The 21,346-nt window shown below is 48.0% G+C and overlaps 1 protein-coding gene across 3 annotated transcripts in view; it reads left to right on the top strand.

The window, feature by feature from the left end:
• ZFHX3 (zinc finger homeobox 3) overlaps positions 1 to 21,346 on the top strand; it is a 247,003-nt gene that overhangs the window by 132,132 nt on the left and 93,525 nt on the right. For all 3 annotated transcript variants that reach the window (XM_045987319.1, XM_045987318.1, XM_045987320.1), the window contains exon 4: positions 13,099 to 13,330. In XM_045987319.1, coding sequence (XP_045843275.1) covers positions 13,099 to 13,330 — 232 coding nt within the window. The remainder of the gene's footprint in view (positions 1 to 13,098; positions 13,331 to 21,346) is intronic.

Below are 21,346 nucleotides of genomic sequence, written 5' to 3'. Positions count from 1 at the left end.
TGGGCAGGCTGGGGAGTCCGGAGTTTGGGCCTAAACCGGAAGAGGAAAGCAATCCATCTAAGCCCAGACAGAGAACATTCCCTTCGTCTCAGGTCTCGGAGTTCAGAAATACGTGCAAGTAGGTGTGACCGGTTCTTTGAGGGAGTGATGAGGATCGAGGGGCCGTGCGGGAGAAGTTCTCAGCGCGGTCAGTTGGAGACGAGGACGGGGAGTTGGAGAAGAAATTAAAGACGAGCCCGTGTGTCTGTGTTTAAAAAAAAAACAAAAGTCCTCGTCCCAACTTTTGCAAGCTGGAGACAGTCCAGCTGCTCGGCGTGTGTCCCAGGAGCACCCGTTCAACCCATGCAGCCGTCTCCTTTCAGGGGTCTGCACACCGTCCTGCCTCGCCGCCGACTCTCAGAGACATTGCACGTTCCGAACTCAAATACGTGCTAAGTTGTTTTTATGTGCAGAGGCGTGGCGGACGTGGCCAGCTCATCTGCGGGGTCCTGATGGCTTGAGTTCCTCCCCAGCCCTAGAAGGCATCCGTGGAGTTGGCTCTCTATCCCTGTTCTCTGTGATCTGCTTCTAGACAATCCTCAGCACCCCCAAGTCTGGCAGCTGTCAGTGCACTCGCAAGCAGCCTCTCGTGAAAGAGCCTGTTTGTATTAATGCTGTGTAAATACAGAGACACAGTGGAGGGATAGGATGATGGTGACCAGCTAAGTTGTCCTCCGGCTGGGGGACATTTTGGTGGATTCTGAGTGAGGGAGTAGAAGCACTTCCATTCATACACTGAAAAATTAAGTCACTGAGTACAACCATTTACAGTAATTATATCCTGCCATAAAATCTTACTCAAGCAAGCGGTAAATATTAGCAAACATGCTTATTCATTTCAGTCCCCACCTCCCATCCCGGTCATCAAGGAATGGAAACCACATGAACCCCGTGCCCAGAGTGATTAGAGGTACACATGGGTACCAGTGTCCGCCTGCTATAGGACCCTGGAGGTGTGCAGACAAGAGTTCTAGCTTGAGTGTGATGGGGAAAGATGTCCAGTTAGGGGTGCCCTCGTCTCACCTGCAGAGCTGGGCAGATTTCAGCAGGCGGAAGGGGTGGTTTGGAGGGGTTTCCAGTCAGGAAAAGCCACCGAAACCAGAGACCTGAAAGAGTAAGGTTGGTGGGGGGGGGGGCAAGTTGGGAAGTGCCAGGAGGCTAATTTTATGTCAGGTGTGGAATGGAGTGGAGGATTGAAAGGCTGAGGTGGAGGGAGGGAGTCTGGACTAGATTAGAAAGGTCAGCAAGCTCAAGACCAGGAGTAACCATAAAGCATTAGAGGATTTTTCTCAATCGTTTGACTTTCAGCCAGTAATTTTCAGATCAGATGCTCGGCTGTGACAGAAAGATGCAGCTTGGTCTCCCAGCCTGTGAGTTGCTGTTCATGGGGCAACAGAGAAGCAAGGGGTGGTTTGTAACCCAGTAAGATAAGGAGAACATGGAAGTTGCTACCAGTGGGCTGGGGGCCCAGATGGGGAGAGGTGGAATTGGGGCATTAGGGAAGGCTTCAGAGAGGAAGTGGCCTGTGACCTGGGCCTTTGCACAAAAGAGGGATCAGATTTCTCCAGCTATGTATTTATTTTCTTCTCTTCTGCTCATCCTGGTATCTTTATAAAGACCTGGTTTATTCCCATTTTACATCATTCATATTATGAGACTTTTGCAATTCGGTGGTAAGACCCACTGCACGATCTTTCCGCACTAATAAAATGGACTTTTCACAAGGGCCTCATTCCTTCAGTGTCATTAGTCCCAGAGGCATTGCATTCTGGAGCAGGTGGGTGGTGGGCTCTGAGCCAAACCTCAGGGAAAGTGTAGGTTTCTAGCTATATCTTAGATACTGAACTTACTGATCCAGAAAAGACCAGCTTGTTAGTTCTCTGCAGTTTTGTAGGTCATCCCTGCTTGAAGCCACCTTGCCTAACTCACCCTCTAAGAGAGTGACTCTCAAATGGGCTTGTGTGGGAATCATCTGGAGAGCTTACTAAAACACAGGTTTCTGGGCCCACCCCAGACTCCTATAGGTCTAGATGGGATCTGAAGGGGTTTTTTAGGGGAGTATTGATGCTTTTGGTCCAGGGGCTACATTTTTGAGAACCCCTTCTGGGAAAGCCAGCCACTGGGAAAAGGAACTACAGTATTCTGGGTGAGACCTTCCCATAGTGTGGCCTTTCTCAAGGACTTCCACAGGGGGCACTCTTCACAACTAGTCAGAACAAATGTGAGGCCGCAAGGTGGCTTCTGAGGAGGGAAGATAGCTTTTCAGCACCCTGTGGAGCCCTCCAGATGATCCTTTTCAGAACCCATACCCCCACAGTGCCTGTGCTGTTCCCAGAGGGTGCTGGGCCATGTGAAATGGGATTCCAGACTCTTGACCTTCCACCCCTTCTTCTGTGAGGGAGCAACCAGACCAAGACTTGATCTCAGAAACGAATGTCACCTGAGAGGAATAGCGGCTTTGTTCTTGTCTGTCTTCAGTTCCTGGCCTCTCCAGTATGATTGTCAGACTTCAGGATTCAGCCATGTCTTCATTCTCTGCAGCTGGTTGGTGTTGGGGCCCTTCTGGGAGAGAACCCCACCTTGTGTTCTGGAAATGGTGTTGAGGAGATGAGGGTGCTAATACTCAATGACAACGAAGGGAGGCCAGCAGACACCCAGAGATACTCTAGCCAAGGAGTGCTCCCAGCCTATTGGAATGATTAATTGATGTCCTCCACTCTGCTGGACAATTAAGGAAAGCAGAAGAAGGAGGGAAAAGTCTTCAGTTAGACCTAATTTGGCACCATATTGTTTTCTGTTAATCTGTTTTGTTTTCTGTCCGTCTGTCCCAAGGGACGGATGCCTTGCTGCTTGCTGAAGCATGCATAACTAATGTCCTCGTTAAGGGCCGATCTGTGTATCAGGGCCATGCGAGGAAGCGGGCCTGCCAAACCTAGGCACAAGCTGGGGGCTCTTACCTCCCTCTGGGCCTTAGCCCCACCTCATTAAGCTGGTCCAGGCTATTGATTGGGAGCCCGTGTTTGGAAGAGTCTTACTTACTCCATGCATTATCTTGACAGATTGATCAGACCTGATTGAGAACCTCTTAAAGGAACGAACAGCTGTAATGGGAAAGTTGGACTCTGTCATCCGTTAGGATGATTCTGGGAGCAAGAAGAACAAGGCTGACATCTTGGAGCAATTGTATTTACAATTAACATGGCTGAAAACGATTGCCTCTATTGATCCCCCCTTCCTGCAATTACAGCCCCATTGTTTACATTCCAGCACTTCGGTTATAAAAAGGAAATTCAATAATCATTGCATTATTTAAAGTTAAAGTGCCACAGAGTTTGCTGGCTACGCTTGCTGGTTGATTTAACGTTCAGTAGAATCCATGCTGAGCTCTCCATCTTGAGGCCGAACGATATCGGCTTTTAATGAGACCTAAAAAGGGGGGGAAGGCGAGCAAAACCCTGTGCACCGGGTGTTTGTCTGGGTTATTTATGGGGGGGACCCAAAAGCAGGGAGAGAAACTAGCCGTGTCATCGCTCGCAAAACTCTATCCCATTTGGCCACGTGGCTGTCCCCTCTGCAGCCAGTCATCTCCCGGCCTCTCGACTTAGACTAAGCTCGACTTCCTCACAGAACCATTTTTCTCTTCTCCCTTTCTTGGTCCCTTGTCCCCCTCGCGCCAGGGTCACCGTCTTCTTTAGCCTTCAGCAAAATCCGTGGAACTTAAGGAGAAAGGGTCAAATGTCTTAGCAGCCATGATGATCGACGTCAGAGGCATTTGTTCCGAGGGAATTTGTGTCCCCTGCCTTGTCACCTTCCCATTTTCTCTTTTAAAGGAAAAATGAAGTAAAAAATGAAGCACCTCTTACACGGAAGTCAGCCCTGTGTGTTCTCACTGTCCCCTGCAACCCCCCCGGTGCACGCCATGCCGGCTGCCTGTTGTCTTCTCTCATGATGAAGGTGATGAGGACACTTGTCAGCAAATCATGGGAGCTCAAGACAAGCCTCCTGGTTTGAGCGCCAGATTCATGCTCTCAGCAGCAATAGCTAGAAAGTTCAAGAGCGTGGGAGGAATTTTAAAGACCTTTTTATTTTTCTCAGACTCGGTTACGATTCTTTCGTGGGCTCCATTCCAGCATGACATCTGGACAGGTGCGCTCAGCAGGACGCAGAGCTCGTGAGGAAAAAGTGATGCCTCATGCTTCGCCATCAAGAGTCGCGCTTTCCGCAACAGCCCCAGGAAATTTCAGAGTGCAGGTGCAGAAGGCGTGCGAGAGATGAATAGGGCCAATCCCTACTTTTATGAAGTATCTGGAGCAGGCCAGTAGCGGGCAGCTGCTTCCGTGTGACTTTTTCATTAAAGAGGCGACTTCTTGTGTGCCAGAATTGCGTGATCTCGCTCGAGCGGTTTGCTAGAATCTGAAGTACTCTTTGGGAAAAGGCGTTGAGGCTCTGGAAATTTTTCTTCTTACAGGGTCCCTGTTCTGTGGCCGTTGCTGTCCAGAACAGCGGCTCTCCAAGTGTGGTCCTAGACGAGCAGCCTCAGCGTCAACCTGGAGATTGTTAGAAATGCAAATTCGTGGTCTCCACCCCAGCCCAGGTGAATCAGAAACCCCTGGGTTTATGCCACCCCCATCCTGGCATAACGCACCGTCAGGTGCTTCTGGTGTGCACTCCAGTTAGGGAACCACTGAGGGAGAACCCCGTCTGCATCATTAACAACCACGCCTGCAGGGTCATACCTGCCAATCAGGAGTGAGGACGCAGAACTGGGGCCCCGGGTAGAACAATGATGGCTGGGCCAAATACTTGGGAAGTCCCTTACGTCCTCCGAAGGATTTGCGCATTTGTTTTCTCGTGTGGTTTTAAAAATCACCCCCGAGAAAGACAGGAAAGTACAAACATCTCCATTTTACAGATGAAGTAACGCACCTGTTTTGACCAGCCCCTGGGCACATGTTGTCTCTACTGTGTTGACTGTCCTGGGATTAGACATCAAAAGAAACAGATCCTTCGGAGTGGATTTAGGGCAGCGGGGGAGGTGTCTGTCAGCCATTCCAGCTGGGTTCTCCTTCCTTCAGCTGGCCCTCACCTGGGATGTTGGCAGACATGATAAAGAACATGGTTCTGGATTTTCATTCTGCTGGCACCCTGATGGGCAAAGAGGCCCAGGCAACAGATAGGGTTCTGGGGCAAGGAAGTGGGCTTGAGCTGTAGGTCCTGGCTGTGCCTGCAGCAGCATCGTGACTTTGGGAAAGTGACTTAAGATAAAAATGAAGGACCTCCTACAAGGAAGAAGTTAGTCCTGTGTGTGTTCAGTATCCCCTCCATGTTGTAATTTCTATATATCACAGTTTTCTTTACTGTCCGCTAGGGATTCCTTTTTGGGGTTGGAGGGCGTGGTCCCATGGAGTGTGCGGCAGGCAGGGTTGGTTTTAAGGAGAGAAATGTCAAATAGGTAAATTCAGTAGACGTTCATTTCTATTACTAATCACAAACCTTAACTCATTTGAAAAGTAGTGATAGTAATAGCCTTATTGTAAAGGCTAACCATGCATCAGGCACTGAATTAAGCACTTCCTGTGAATTATCCCATTGAATCCCCCCAGAAGTGCTTTGCAGAAGTTCTTTTACTGTCCCAGTATTGCATGGGAGTAAACTGCGACCCCACAGTGTATATAACTTGCCCAAGGTAGCACAGAGTTAAGATTTTCCCCCCCCGGGCTGCCTCAGTCCAGAGCGCACCTTAAACCTATTAGCAACGTTTTGGCACGGAGTTGAAGGACCACATGCTAGAGCAGCGTGCAGATGGAGGCCTTTATTTTTGTTTGGGAGTTGACATCTTTGAAAGCTGGGAAGTAGCACTAGCAAAGAAGAGCAGCGTAATGAATGGGGAAGGTTACTATAACCGGTGCATTATCCTAGCAAAGGGGTGATTTTCAGATCCTAGGAGCTTTGGTAGATTCTGGAGGGCGGCCAGTTTGATGTTACCCTCGTGGGACTCACATTGTGATTTTACCCACCACATACCTCTTTCAGCTTCCGAGCTCTGTGTATGGATGCTCATTTGACCCCCGGGGAAACTAGCCCTCGTTTGGTTTATGACCTCATGCTCTGATGGACCCCTTCCTTTGGGAGAACCCCTACATACCTGGTAAGTTTCCTCTCCTTTCTGGAGTTTCCCGAACAGAGGGGAATGAAATCTAGTATGTGAAGGCATCAGCATCCCACAAGAGACCATAGTGGGGTTTCGTGTCTTCAGTTTCCTTTGGGAGTGCGCTGTATGTCTCTCAAGGAAATGCTGGCACTGAGACTTCTGAAGCGGGAGATGTCATTCAGGAAGGGGGGAAGACGCAGGGATCGGAAGTCTCGCCTTCGAGCTTGGAGCTCAGATACACAGAATGAACACTCATGGCTCGTCCAGGGCAAAAGGAGTCTGGCCTAGAAACCAGAAAATAGGTCAGAGTAACATTAAATGGATTGATCTAAGGGAACATTTTTACTTCCTTTCACTTTCTCTTATAAATCATGGTTGGGGCTTGTATCTTATGGTGTCTGCAGGGCTCCGACAGTGAAATAGGACTAAATTAGCATGTGCCAAGGATGAGGGCATGAGTAGGTGAAAAGCCAACATTAAACAGAAAATACATATATATTTAGGTTGACCTTCTGGAAGCTTTCCTAAGAATGTGACGTTAAGTTTGAAACTGTAACACAACCAGTGATTAAAAAATTAACTGCCTCCATTCCCAGTCACTTCGCACCTGCAGCGATTTATTTTTCTAAGCATTCAAGGTAAATACCTAGGCACGGGGAATCTCATGTTCCAGAATGCCCCTGCGGTCAGCGCCGTGTAGCGAGACGGCTTTGGACTTGGCCTCAAACCCTACCTTCCAGTCCTGTTTCTTGCATGCTCTGTGAGACCTTGAGGGGCGTCACATGACCTCTCTGAGTTGTAGGTTTCTCCAAGGACGGGAGCCAAAGGCTACCCACCTTATGGGGTGGGCTACAGGGAGAAGGTCACAAGTCGCTGTGGGTGTCTTCTCAGCGGTAAGTGTTGTGAACGGGCACAGCACCCACTTAGACATTCCTTATTTCATCTTACGATGTGGGGAATTAGTTAACTAACTCGGGACCGTCATCTTCTTGTTACTTCTCACAGCAGGTGCTAGTGATTGTCAGAGTCCTTGCCCAGAGGGCAGAAGCTGGAGCCCCTGGCAGGCTGCGGTTCGTAGTTTCCCCTCCAGAGGCCTGATTTAACAGTGGCCGGCTCTATCCGGGACCTCCGTTTTATGGATCGGGGGACCCCTTCCACCTGTTCCTTGCCTGGGTGCACTTCTCGTGCCCGTCAGCAGGTGCCTTGGGGCTCATTCTGCGTGCCCGCTGTGGGGATTCTCTGCTTAGCAGGAGGCAGCTGGTACCCCTAGGGCGGCCCCTTTGCTCTGTGGGGTGCCCGAGAGCCACTTCGCCCCACGCATCACAGAGCTTCCCTTGCCCAGGGAGTCGAGCTGCGTTGCATGCCTGGGAAAGTGTGTGAGGGTGGGTGAGGGTGTGTTTGTAGTAACAGGTGTTCCTCCCCTGAGGAAGCTTCATTATGCGTCCGGTGTGTTTTCATTTGTGAGTGTGTATGTGTGTATGTGTGAATGTACTTTGTCCATTCCTACTTTAAAGGGAAGGCTTTGACCAAACCTAATCAATATTTTGCATTCCATGCATGAAGAGCCAGATGTTAGAAGTTTCTATCACTGGGGAGGAGGAAGGAGCGGGGCCCCGCCAGATTTACAGAAATCAATGTTCTCTGACAGAAGTTGGTTAGTTTTCCTGGGAAACAAGTAACAGGAACACATTTTTTTGATTTTCACGATGAATTATTTTCTAACAAGAGCCCTCTTTTCCTCCCTTTGACTTCCAGTTGTTGGCCAGGGTGAACGAGCGCAACATATTAATGGGGTCGAATCCCACAAAGTAACGCGGGCTGGCTTCTCTGCTCTCCTTTCTTTTTTAATTATTAATTTGCTTTTTGCGCTTGGATTTATGTGCCAGGCTCATTATCAGAGGTGCTTCTTATAACAGTGAGGGCTTTCCCTTTCTGAGATCTCCCCCCACCGCCCACCCCCCACATGCTAGACCCAGAAGTGAAGATGGGCGGCATTAGACGTTTCCATGTCCTGGGTACAGCAGTGGCACCTTCCAGCTAAACCGGGATGGAACGAGCATTTTAAAAACACCCCAGCAAGATCAGAAAGAGGTTTGGGACAAGGTCCCTGAGCAGTACAAGTGAGCCCACACTCCCTTGTTTTCAGTATAAAGTATTGGGCACCAGCGTGTATAAGTCAAGTTCCGAATTGCTCACGGTGAGGACAGTCTGTGACCTGCTGCCTGGTGGTAATTTGGAGAAGTTGGAGATGGTTGGGCTCTTGTCCTTCTACGAATGAGTCAAACTGGATCCTTACTTCCTTCTAAGAGGTCAGTGTACTTCTTTGCACCTTCAGAAAGTAAATCATACTGCCAAGTGTGGGAGTCTTCTTTCTTTGGAAAGGATCACACGTTTGCCTTCATATCCCCCAGTGTTTTGCAAGTAGTTTTTAAGCCAGCCTGGGACATTGAGGAAAATCAAGGGACCCCTTGGGCAGGTTCAAGGGGTCATAGGTCACTGGCCCCAGTGTGTTGGGGTAGACCTCAATCGCCACTATTCTTTAGCTAAGTCGATTTTTCTTTCTTGATTTATTAGTTGGTCGTGCTTCTTCGTCATTATTAGTTTGTGGATAGATGGCAGTCTTTCTCGAGCAAGCCGGTGATTTTCACGGGTCTAGCTGGCATAGTCTGAACAAGGATTTTGAAGCCAAAGGGATGCCCTCCTCATATTCCCATGGCATGTCCTCCAAGCCACCAGGGTCACAGTCTTAATCACCTGCAGGTTAAGGCCCTAGGGTAGGGCGTGTTCTGTGTGTGTGTGTGTGTTAGGAAAGCATGTGACATGTTGCAGACACTTAGAAAGGGATCAGAACCAAACCTTGCCCAGTGGGCATAGCAGCCAGTTTTCTTGGGGTCCGTGTGAGCCGTGCACGCCTGACAGCACACTAGGGCACAGTTGAAGTTGTTGCTTTGCTCCCTTTTTTAAACTGTACGCCCAGCCTGATCGAGGTAAGCAGCTAAGAGTCTTGAATGCAGAGTAAAGAGAAGTGAAAAAAGTAAAGTAACTGGGTCCCCCTCCCCAAGGATGGGGGGGTGCTCCATGGTAGACGGGGAGAGGGTTGGAGAGTTGAGGATTTGTGTGGGAGAAAAACTTCCTGCCTGGCGAGCAGAGCAAGAACTCTGAAAGGAGGCAGCTCCTTTATTGAGTGTTCCCCTGGGACTTGTGCCTTGGTGGATTCTTCATATATTACAGTGAATTTAATTAAATACATGGGGATCCCAATTGAAGGTATTCTAATTAGCTGGGTCAGGAACAAATTATACTCTCTCCTTCTCCAAATGAAAATCTCTCCTCTCTTCTGCAGGGAAAGCATGTCCTAGGCTGACTGACCTGTCCTGGTGGAGCTCTCACTGGTCTCTCCAGCCCCACCCCTCCTGCTGCTTCTGATGAGGCAGGTTCCAGGGGTGAAATCCCGGGGATAGAGCCAATGCCACTTGGGAGGGAGAGGGCGTCCATCCAACAGGTTGGGGCATTGACCCGCTCAAGACCCGGGAAATGACCAGACAGTGTGGAGAAGGTCACAGAGGGCAGGACCCTAACTGCTAGCTTTGGGTTCTTGTTTACTCCAGGTTGGACAGCTTGAGAAGGACTGAGTGAGAACTTGTAAAATTTGGTTAAGAACAGGATCTTTGACATGTGGGTAGACTCAGGTTGCGAGCCTAAGTTTGGGTTGGGGTGTAATCTTTATGAGCAGGTGTTTCCTGACAACCCCAAAATAGCTTATTCTGGATTTTTTCCCCTTTCTTTCTTTTTTTTTTTTTTTTTAAAGTGTGTTAGAGAATGAGCCTGGAGTTCAAAAGCCAGCTTGAAATTTTGGATTGAGCTTTGGTGCAAGCCTCTAAGAGAAGACACTAAATATTCTCCAGATCAGGATCTGATCTGGGGGGGAGGCCTTGGCTCTGTCCCCCTCCTTTCCCTATACCATTTGTAGTGTGTGTCCACTTCCCTTCCAGAGTGGCTCTCAGATGGCAGACAGAACTCTTAGTGGCTCGAGAGATTGCCACTGACAACCATGAGTTCAAGTGTAGGGTGGTTTTGGAACGTTTTCATCCTATTTTAAAATCAGGAGTCCCCAGTATGATGTTCATGTCAATTCAGGATTTATATTGTTCTCTTACCCAAGAGCCCATGGATTTGAGGACAAAAGACATTTGACATTTCATCTCCCATCCAACTCTTCTTGGCCATGTTATCCTCTCTTCTGGCTCAGAGATTGGAAATTCCAGCCATTTGGAAAGGAACCTTCATATCCCTATTAAAATTTTATGTTTAAGATTCAGTGCCTTATTGCAAGGAAATCCTGTCTCACAGGAAGGTAATGGGAATTTGGGGGTAAGGCTTTAGTGATTCCTGTTCTGATTTCATAGTTGATAGTATTACCGAAATCCCTTGATAATACTTATTGCTTTGGATTCCATGGCTGTTTTCTCTCTTATCTTTTATTTCATCAGTTGTTGTTGAAACTCTAATAAATGTAATTCTTTTAGTCTCAGGGACCCAACACAATGGTATACATTTCCTTGTACAGGCTCTTGTAAAGTTTCCTGCTTCTTAATCCCAAGCCAAACCCTTGCTCCCAGGAATATCTTAGTCGACTTTTTGGCTTTTTAGGGGAGAACCTTGTGGACAAGTCGGGGAGAATGAACATGGGCAAGCTCATCCTTCTCCTTCACATCTAGCCCACTACACTCTCCTCTTCCCCAGGGTTGGAGCCTTCGGAAAACAGGGCTTTGGTGTTTTCCATCCTCTTGAAATCCTCTGCAAGGACCCTTTTCTCAGACCAGGCAAACTGAGGATAAACCATTTTTTAAAAAATCAACTCAAATTTATTTCAGGAAAGGTTGCTTTTTATCACCAGTCATTGTAGTTGCCTTACCAGTTAACACTGAGCCCACTGGTTCTTCAGATCCCTTCCAGTTGTGAGGTTGCTGTAGGAGGGCTGTTCCTGGTTCGGGTATCACATTGTTGCAAAGTTCTGCTCCTGAGTGTGTCACATCACCCATTTTAGGTGAAAGAAGGGATTATTCTCGTGTTGGTGCCTGTGAAGCCCTTCACATTTTTACCTATACCTTCGCCTCAAAGCACGGGTTATTATGGACTGGTTTAGCCAGTCTGCATGATTGAGAACCTGGGCCTCCTCCTCTGGCTCCCCCACAGTGATTTTTCTGCAACACTCCATTGATGCATTCATTTTTCCTTTTCCAGTAAGGCTCAAACGTGCTTCTAGAATTTTCATACTTTTCCAGTGAACAAAATGTGTACCTGTGAGTACCTGAGCCTCAGAGCTGTGTCATTTGATAGGAAGTGCTGATAGGGCCACTCGGTATTTTTAATATTGGGTGGAGTGCAGGGCATTCTAACTGCTCTGCCTTCTCCGGGTCTCAAATTGTAATCTGGACAAGAAGGCTTTCCAAGCAGGGTGAACAACAGCTTTCAAAGCATGGGCCCTGAATGGGACAAGTGCGGGTCAGAAAGGAGATCAATAACACAAATTATTTCCAAGGCACCTGTTGTGTCTTCTATGTAGCTCCTGGGGTCCAGGGATGTGGGTGTAGAGAAAGAGGGTAATACCATAAGCACAGAAGATACATGATGTGAGTTTCTTCCTTCACAAGGATCCTGGGGGATAGGAGACCCTGGTTCTTGTTCTCTCTCTCTCCCACTATCAAGCTGGGTTACTTTGGATCATTGACTCAAGTTTTTTGGAATTGTTTCCCCTGCTTTATATGCAGCCAATAGAAAAATACCCTCTTCTCCTAAAATGGGTCATTTGTAAGGAAGGGATAGCCTTTCTGTACCAGGAGCATGTCACTTTCCCAGCAGTTAGTGAAACAGGCGCATAGCTTTCATCATAATCTCAGAGAGGCACAAGACGTTTGTGAATTTTGTCCTTGGATAATCTCTGCATCTTCTCCTACACACGGAAGTCTGGGGTCCGCTGTTTCTGTGACCTCTCCTGTTCTTGCTCTCCTCACTTTAATCCCGTGTCTGCCCTGTTCTCTGCCAGCTGTGGGGCCTCCTGGTTCTGGAATCAGTACTGTGTCTACACAAACACAACGAAGAGTGTAATTTTGACCATCTGATGCACTAAGCCAAATGACCTTCAGATGTTGACAGGGAACCAGTCTGGAGAAGTTTTTTTTTTTTGTCATTTTTTTAATCCAAAGGAAAATCTAATTTTAGGTTCTCTTAATAGACTGTGGTTCTAAATATAAAAACTTGACCTGTCATTCCTGTGAAAAAGCCAGACAGCAGCTTTGGCTTTGTGTTAGTGACCTCGGATTCGGTACAGGGAGGGTGACCCTCTGGCATCCACCTAAAGCAGGGTGTGGCTAACTTTTTCCGGGAAGGGCCTGATAGTAACCGTTGAAGCTTTGTGGGCCATGTATCCTACGTTGCAGTGACCCCAAACTCTGGTGCTTTGAAAGCAGCCATCAGGACAACGCAGCTCCATGGCTGGGGCTGTGTTCTGTTGGAACTTTATTTACAGAAAGGCAGCAGGTTGGATTTGGCCTGTGGGCCGTTGTTTGCCAACCCCGATCTAAATAAAGCAGGACGCTCTGGAGTGTGAGAGGGGGATCCTTTGATTATTGTGCCAGGAAGACCCGGTGGCATGGGGAGGGTCTGATCTGACAGCGGCAGCCCTACGAAAAGTCACAGGGGAGGGGACGTTCAGGGGAGATGGGAATGAGAGTCCGCCGGCTGCTGGTCCTCGAACAGCTGCTGGAGGAAGGTCCATCGGAGGAGACAGAACCACCCCTCCGAGGGGGGTCTCAGCACGGGGCTGCGGCCGGTCCGGAGTGGGCGCGTGGCGGTGGCGGGCTCCGAGGAGCTTACCCACAGCGTGTCCCTGTCCTCTGCCCTCACAGCACCTGCAGCAGCACGAGAGCGGAGTGGAGGGCGAGAGCTGCTACTACCACTGCGTCCTGTGCAACTATTCCACCAAGGCCAAGCTCAACCTCATCCAGCACGTGCGCTCCATGAAGCACCAGCGCAGCGAGAGCCTGCGGAAGCTGCAGCGGCTGCAGAAGGGTCTCCCGGAGGAGGACGAGGACCTGGGGCAGATCTTCACCATCCGCAGGTGCCCCTCCACCGAGCCAGGTGAGCGGTCTCGAGGGCTGGGAGGATCTCTCTGGGGGCTGTGGCTGGCTGCTGCCGGCTCGTGTGTCTGTCACCGACCTCACGGGGGACCCTTGTGTTCTGCAGGGAACGTGGCGAGCATTCTCGTCTTTTTTGTTGTTGGTGTTAAACTAAAGGAACTCAGCACCGCTTTTCTTCAGGTGTCACGGGCCACTGCCCGGGGAGCTGGACACTTGGAGATGTTTTGTCTCCTGCCCCCAGATTCCTCTGGTTCTAGACTCTACATTCAGTTTGTTGCTTCAGAGGGACATAAAGCAAACGCGTAATGATGTCTTGCCCCGTGGTAAGAATGGGCGGTTTGTGGCCTCAAGTGCAGTGTGGAAGAATGAACTTCAGAGAGGATCCAAACAGCACTTGCTGTGAACGTTTTCACTGGGTCTGAGGGTGGTTCTGCGAGTCAGGGCCCCACGCCGCCTGCTTCCCCTCAAAGAGTTGGGACCTTCCGGAGGACCTTGCTGCATTCTGCCCCCATTCCTGTCCTGTGCTCCTATCTCAGGCACCTCAGTCCAGTCCATGCCTCAGCTTACCATAGCGTATCTCTCCCGTCATCAACCTACCCTTGAGAGGTCACCGTTGGCCTTGGATTTACCCAATCCAGTAGCTACCTGCCAGGCTGCCTTCTTTTCCTCCTGTGGTCTCTGGAAGTTTCTGGAAGTATTGCACAGTCTCATCCTGGGCTACCAGCGTGTGTTTCTCTCGTGTCCTCCTGCTTTTCGTGAGCATCCTTCCATGCCTGTCCCTGGCTCATGGTCCCGCAGTCTGCCCTTCCCCCCACCCCCATGCTGACATGCCGGGCATTAGGCCCCGGCCCTTGGTTCCCGGCCCTTGAAAGCTTTGCTCTCCTGGCATTCCCACATGCACGTCAAACAGCTCCCTGGATTTCTTGCTGGTGCCACGTCATAGACTCTGAGCTCACAACTGTCCCCTGTCTTGGTGGCACGCCGTCACACCAGCTGGACACACTGGAGACTCAGGGCCATCCTTGATCTGCCCGTCACCTGCAGCACTCTTTGCCACTGAGCTGTATTGGCCCAGTGGGTTTCTTAATCTTACTTTTAACCAAATTTCACGTTTTTGTAGTTTTTTTTTTTCTGTTTAAGAATTTATTTATTTATTTGACAGAGAGAGATCACAAGTAGGCAAAGAGGCAGGTAGAGAGAGAGGAGGAAGCAGGCTCCATGCCGAGCAGAGATCCCGATACAGGGCTCGATCCCAGAACCCTGAGACCATGACCTGAGCCGAAGGCAGAGGCTTAACCCACTGAGCCACCCAGGTGCCCCACGTTTTTGTAGTTTTTAAAGGCAACAAGTTGTAGAAACCTAGTGAAAAAATGGCATGACCCTGCCTCTCCCCCATCCCATTGCCCAGAGCAGTATCTTTCAACGTTCAGTTGTTTCTTTGGTTACTCTTACTGTTTCCATATTTCTCGGTGGCTTCTACTACTGTTTCTTGATGTTTTTAATATTTCAGATATTCTCTATTGGCTTCCTACTCTGAAAGGTGACGATTTCACTAGTATACCATTCTACAAACCACACACTCCTCCTCACACACACCCACAGACTGACACGCAGAAACCCCAAACTCCACACACACACTCGCACGCACACGCCATCTCTCTACCCCCTACGCCATCCTCCCCGCCCCCTGCATACCCAGTCTTCCCTCCCTCCATCTTCCATGATGATTAAATAATAATTTGGAGTTATATTAATATTCAGTGTTTTCGTTATTCTGACTCTATAAATATTAATCACAGCTGAGCCATGTAGAGTTTTATAATTTCATTTACCTTCTTGTACAACTTTTTATTTTCCCTGGTTTTCTCGGTACCTATGATTAATTCATGGCGAGCCCTCTGCCAGAGTAGACATTTCCTAATCTCCGAAAGCCCCGCCAGATCAGTTGCTCTCTCAGCTTCGTTCTCCCCTGGAGGTGTCCCTCCTGAGCCCTCGCAGACCGCTCTGCCCCGCGCCCTGCCCCTATCCCCCAGCTGTTCCTTTGCTCTTTTTTCCCCACATAAATGAAATGACCGGATATCTTAAAGTGGGAGAATGTGTCCTCTCTGCCGGAATAGCTGAGGTTTCGTTATCACTGTGGAAAGGCCAGTCCTCCTGGCAGGCTGGGTGAATCACTTCTCTGGGAACCAGGATCATTTCTTGGGTACCAGGATAATTTTGGTCACCTCTGGGTCACTGCAAAACTGTCCTTTCCCGTATATTTTTCAGATGCGTCTTCTGGTTAAAGTTCACACGCCGTAATCTCTGGGGCTTCTGCTCTGCTTGGTGTGTGCACTCGGGAGCAAGGGACGAGGCCGGCGCCCACAGACCCATCTGTCCCCTCCTGCCATCTGGCTGTGGGGGTCCCCGTCCTCCTCATTTTGGCCTCTCTGTGATCCTGTCATTCCCATTATTTAGCTGTGAAGTCAGGATTCTCCTTCCTCCAACCATAAGTGTTAGGACTATTTATTTCAGGGATTGTTTTTGTTGTTCTTGTTGTTTAATTTTTTTTTCTTTTTCTTTCTGTTTTTGGGTTGGGGGGGGGCGGCTCTGCACACGTCATTGTTTTAATCTTCCATTAAAAGCTGGTCCCTTTCGCCTTTCAATTCTTTCTTTCACTCTACTCAGAATTCCCTTTTTATTAATGAGGTGCCCCAAACTAAATAGTGTACAGCTGCCATTTCACCCGGGGTCTATGGACTGGAACAAACAGTTCCCTGTTTTATAATGTAATACTTCTATTTATGCAGTCCGCTCTGGAATTGCTTTCTTACACCATTGCCTTCTGGGTTTCTCTCATTTAATGCGTATTAGGAGTTATTTTTCCCCCTGAAGTGTATGAGCAACTTTAGTCTAGATGATAGACTTCCTTTCTGTATTTCAAAATCCTTTTGTATTGTCTTTGGCCTGAAGTCATGTTTTTGCTCTCCACCCTCCTCCCTCCCCGCCCTGCGCCCTCCTCCCACTCACGCCCCGGCTAAGTCCGTACTCCTCACTCATGACAAAAGGACAAATTATTAGGTAATATTCACACTGACAGTAAAAGTAACTGGGTGCCCTTTCAGAAACCCCTTTATGACAACTCATCTTAAAATATATCCTCCCTCCCCCCAGGGATTGGCTTTTAACTTCTTGAAAGAATGTTTTTTAAGAAAAGGGACATTGTGGGGGCACCTGGGTGGCTCAGATGGTTAAGCGTCTGCCTTTGACTCGGGTCATGATCTCAGGGTTCTGGGATCGAGCCCGCATTGGGCTCCTGGCTCAGCAGAGAGCCTGCTTTTCTCTTTCCCTCTGCATCTCCCCCTGCATGTGTTCTCTCTCTCTCTCTCTCTCTCAAATGAGTAATTAAATCTTTTAAAAAGAAAGGTAAAAAAGGGACATTGTAGACCTCAGAACAAAGACCCTGAAGGTCATCAGCTTTGAATGTATCAACAGAGACTTGATCCTATATTCCCGATTTTCTCTTCTCTCGCATAAGGGTCAGGACATTAATCTTCAGCCAGAAACATCATTCGTGTAGCGTGAGGAAGCCTTAGGGAGTCTGTGAGCACCTTTTGGGAACTCTGCTTGTTCTGACTGTGAGCTCCATATAACTGGTGTGCTGTCTTGGGTTTTCTATACTGGCCTCCTGTCAACATCTCCTTAAAGGATGGTGGTCTTCCTTCCCTCCTTTCCTCCCTGCTGTCCATGCACCAGAAAGTTTTATAGCAGAAATCCCTTTCTTTTCTTCTCTGAGCTCAGTCTCCTGTCCCGTTCTGCAGGTACCCAGACTTCCCTTTTGGTGGCTGGTGAAGAGAACTCTCGAAAAGTTTCTTCCCTGTGGTGGGCAAACATAGCCTTTCAAATTTTACCTGTTCCCTTAAGTCAGTATGTTTTCTGGTCAGTCCAGCTCACCACGTAGTCTGCCAACCCAGGTGAATTTGGAAATACAGAGAAGGAAACAAGTGAAGGTCTCCACTGCCCTCCACCACTTTGTCATCCTGGTCAGGATTCAGTTCTGTCATCCATCATGTAACCCCCCCGGAGAGGCCTCCTGGCCAGACATAAACCATCTAGGTCCTGCCCTGCACCAAAGGGCCAAGTCTCTGTTGTCTGGAGGTGCTCTAGTAATTGGCCTACTGTCCCCTATGTGGTCCTGCCTGGGGTCAAGCTTTACCCTTACATCAGTGGGTAAGCCGTGTCCTGTATCATGTCATCTCTAACCCAGTGTGACAGTTTTGTGGTTACGCTTGCTGCCCTTACCCCCATACTAGACAAGCAGACAGACAGACACACACACGCACACACACAGTGGGCCTTCTCACGTAAGAAATGACTTGGAAATACACAGCTCAGAGAAAGGGAAGTAACTTAAACACGTGAGGTCTCCCCCACCTCCCAGTCTCCCCTGGCCTGGTTTGATTATTGACGTGAGTGTATGTTCTGGAAGACCAAGTGATCTCTGGACTTTGTTGGGATTTGGTCTTTTCATTTCATGCTTACAACCAGGTAGAGGTAGAGAAAGCTCATTGCTATATGCTGACACACTGGGTTATGTCTCTCGGTTGCTGGCACTGGCTGTTTACTTCCCCTTAGTTGACCAGAAGCTCCTGAAAGATGGAAAGCTCTCGTAGGTGGGTCATGTGTAGGATCAACTTCCTTCTTTGCTTATTAAAAAGGCATTTCTGGCTCCTGGGTGAAACTGTAGTTAATTTCACTCTATCAGTGCCCTGAGCTTGGAGGAGACAAGGGGCCCTTTGTGCTCCTCCTGTCTGCCTGCCTTCTCCTTCTCCTCCTCTTCTTTTTTTTTTTTTTTTCTATCTTACCCTTGCCTTCACTACTTTTTCTTTTACATAGTCCTAGATCCTCAAACTTCACACAGATAAAATCGAACGGTTCTTGATTGCGTCCCGACTGCATTCAAGACTTTGTGTGAGTTGGGGGACACTGCTCACGTCTCCTCTCATCTCTTCATGTGGATTCCCTGGTCCATATGCCAGCCCAGGCATTCGAGGCAATCAGATGATGACTCAGTTTACAGAGGACACAACTGTTTGGAGTCTCAGAGAATATTTTGTTTGGAGCGGAAGCTGGCATCCCCCTTTAGTGACACATCTTTGGCGCTCGAGGTAGTGAATTCCTGGGATCAGGAGGCAGGGTCCGGCCAAATGATGATGTGGATTCGGTGACAACCTGTACTGAAACACTCACTGGGTTTGCTTGATGGATTATTTTTTCAAACCAACTTTGAGGGAGTTTTGCTGAACTCCTGCCGCTTGAGAGAGTAAGAAAATGTTCTCTCTTCAGCTTTCTCACTTTGTTCTGTTTTTATTTTTCAGAATTGGCATAAGGCTGCCCTTCATACAAAGTATGAAGTAGATCTTTTTTTTTTCATAAGTAGCTAAATTATATGCAATTTCAGTGTAATTTTTCGCATAGCACTGACATTTGCTGTAGCCACGTCCAAAATTCTGAGGCATTGTTTTTGTAAACCAAATAGCAACATTTTTGGTTCTTCCTTTTTGCTATGTCTTATTCATGGGACTTGGGGAAGGCATAGGGACAGCCTATTTCTAACTAAAGACATTGCATGTAAAAGCACATCAAACACATTGGAGTGAGTGAAATTTAAAGCTCTCATGGAGGAGTACAGGAAATGTGACTTTATCTGTCTTAAATACATTCCCTGATAAGGACTGTATGGACAATAGGATTGTAAACTTCAGTGTGCTTTTGGGAAAGATGCTTTACAACGCCCAGATGAAGAGAGATCACTACAGAGCAGCACGAAAGAGAGTGTGCTATCCTTAAAGGGAACAATGGAGTTTATGGAATAATGTGATTGGGTTCTGTTGGTTTGATTACTTTGATTCTGTTTTTGAAAAGTATTTTTCTTAAAGCTTTTAAAGCTTTAAAATAACCAAAAGTTTATAATTGAGGTCTGTGACTGCTTCCTGGGTGGATTCTGCTTACGTGGAGTCTGATAGAGCATCAGCACATGGCAAGAGCTCACATTTCCCTGGTGCTTGTAGATAGAGACACCCACGCAGTTGCTCACAGTACACCAAGGAGTGAGTCGTGGTTATCTTTTGTTCATGGAGATGGTTTGCTGTTTGTCACTGGAAAGCGTCCATAGTTTGATTACTGTCTGATTCTCTCGCATTTTGCATCTACATGGAGAGGACAGGAGTAGTTCTTAGGGTGTACACTGTCTTGTTTTTCTGTTGGAACAGAGTTCCTGATTTGCCTTAATTAGTCCTCTAACAATCTACAAAGGTCAGCGCCAATTGCCTGTTCATTTACATTTGTAATTGTGATGGCTTCTGATTACATATTCCTTGTCTTAGTCCTTCCTCTAAGTATATGCTAGTGAGTACTCCCCTCCCTCTCCCCCCAAGCCCCCCCCCCCCCCAAACCCACCAGACCAGTGTGGAAGCCGAGGATCTGACTCTTGAGACAAGAAACCTTTGTGGTGACGGCCCAGCCTGCTTTCGAACTTCAGCGTCTGTTATGGAAAGGCATCTTCGAGAGGCTGTTGCTTCTAAGTTAGAAATATAATGAAGCCAGAGTCAGGGAAATTACATTGATACCAGGCAAGAAATCTGAGAGCCATTATCTAGGAGCCTTCTTGAACTGGGTAATTAAGGGCAATTAAACTTTTCTGTTTGCTCTCTGCAAAATATGCTAATGATCTGGTCTGTTGGAAGGTGGACACGTGCAAAGCACAGTTTCACTGCTGTCCTGTGTTCCTGCTCTGGAAGGGTCTCTCCAAAGAGCATGGGACAGCACCATAGTCATCACTTGGGCTATGGGTCTGGAGTCTCCGACCTCCTATGTAATCTGTTTCCTGTCTTCTCCAGGAAACACCAGCATCTACACCAAGACATTGACCTTTTAGAAATTATTCAAAACCTGGCTGCAGAAGGCCAAATTCAGTGATTCTTAATCATTCTGCCTTTCATATTCTGGATCAGGTTTTCACTAGCTGATTTCTTTTTATGGAATGATCAGAGCTGCTAGGGATTTGTTTGTTTTATTTCAGTAAATAACACTGGAGCATACATTGCCCTGTACAGGGGCTGTCCATATGGCTACACACTGCTTCTGGTTGGTGGCTCTCAGTTGTCCTCCATCCTGTCCTCTTGGGTAGGTGGGTGTGTGTACCCGTATGGCCACCCAGTATGGCCCACTCTGAGAGGCAGCAACATCACGGCCACTCCCTGGGTGCTGCAAAAAAAAAAAAAAAAAAAAGAGAAAAGGCACTTGCTGGTGGTTATTGGAATTAGGAGAGATGTACGTGTGTGTGTGTGTGTGTATTTTGAGATCAGCATTGGCCAGTGCCCAAAACACAGGAACCCTCCTCTCAGGGGAGACTTAGAATGACATATCACACCAAGTGTTACTTTAGTGAAAGCTTTATGCCAACTCACCTCTGAAAAGGGGTATCCAAGGAACTTGAAAGTGTGTACCTTGACCGTTAGGTGAATATGGATGGTTAGCCAGTGGGTGGGTGTTTTTGCTGGGTTGGGGGCTGGGGTTCTGTGCCTGGATTTCAGCTGAGGGGAGGGGCCTTGCGATGACCACTCTCTCAGGAACCAGCAGCCCCGTCCTGTGTGCAGATCCCTTGTCCCAGGCTCTGCCCTTCATACCTCTTGTGTTGCCCCAATATATTTTTCAAGAGAAATAATGACTTGTATTTGTTTTGCCTTTAGAAATGTGCAAAAAAATCCATTTCTTGAGCTACTTAGGTTCTATATTAAACTTGTTCCTGACCTTGGTTGGGGGCCAGGGAGGAAAATAGAACATGCATCCCTTTGCTTACAGAAATAGCTCAAAGGCTTCTCAGACTTAGAGATGTTAAGGAACCCCCTTCAAACTGTGACCCAATTATGAGAATTATAGCCACATATGCTTTTTTTTAAACACTGACTAGAAGTGAAAAAGTTTTATGTCCTTCCAAATCAGTGTAAGCACTGCCCGTAGTTCCTGATCGTGGGGT

Source organism: Meles meles, chromosome 19 (genome assembly GCF_922984935.1).
Source record: "Meles meles chromosome 19, mMelMel3.1 paternal haplotype, whole genome shotgun sequence".
Classification (NCBI taxonomy): Eukaryota; Metazoa; Chordata; class Mammalia; order Carnivora; family Mustelidae; genus Meles; species Meles meles.
Note: the sequence above shows the minus strand (reverse complement) of the source record. Positions and strands in the feature narration are given on the sequence as shown.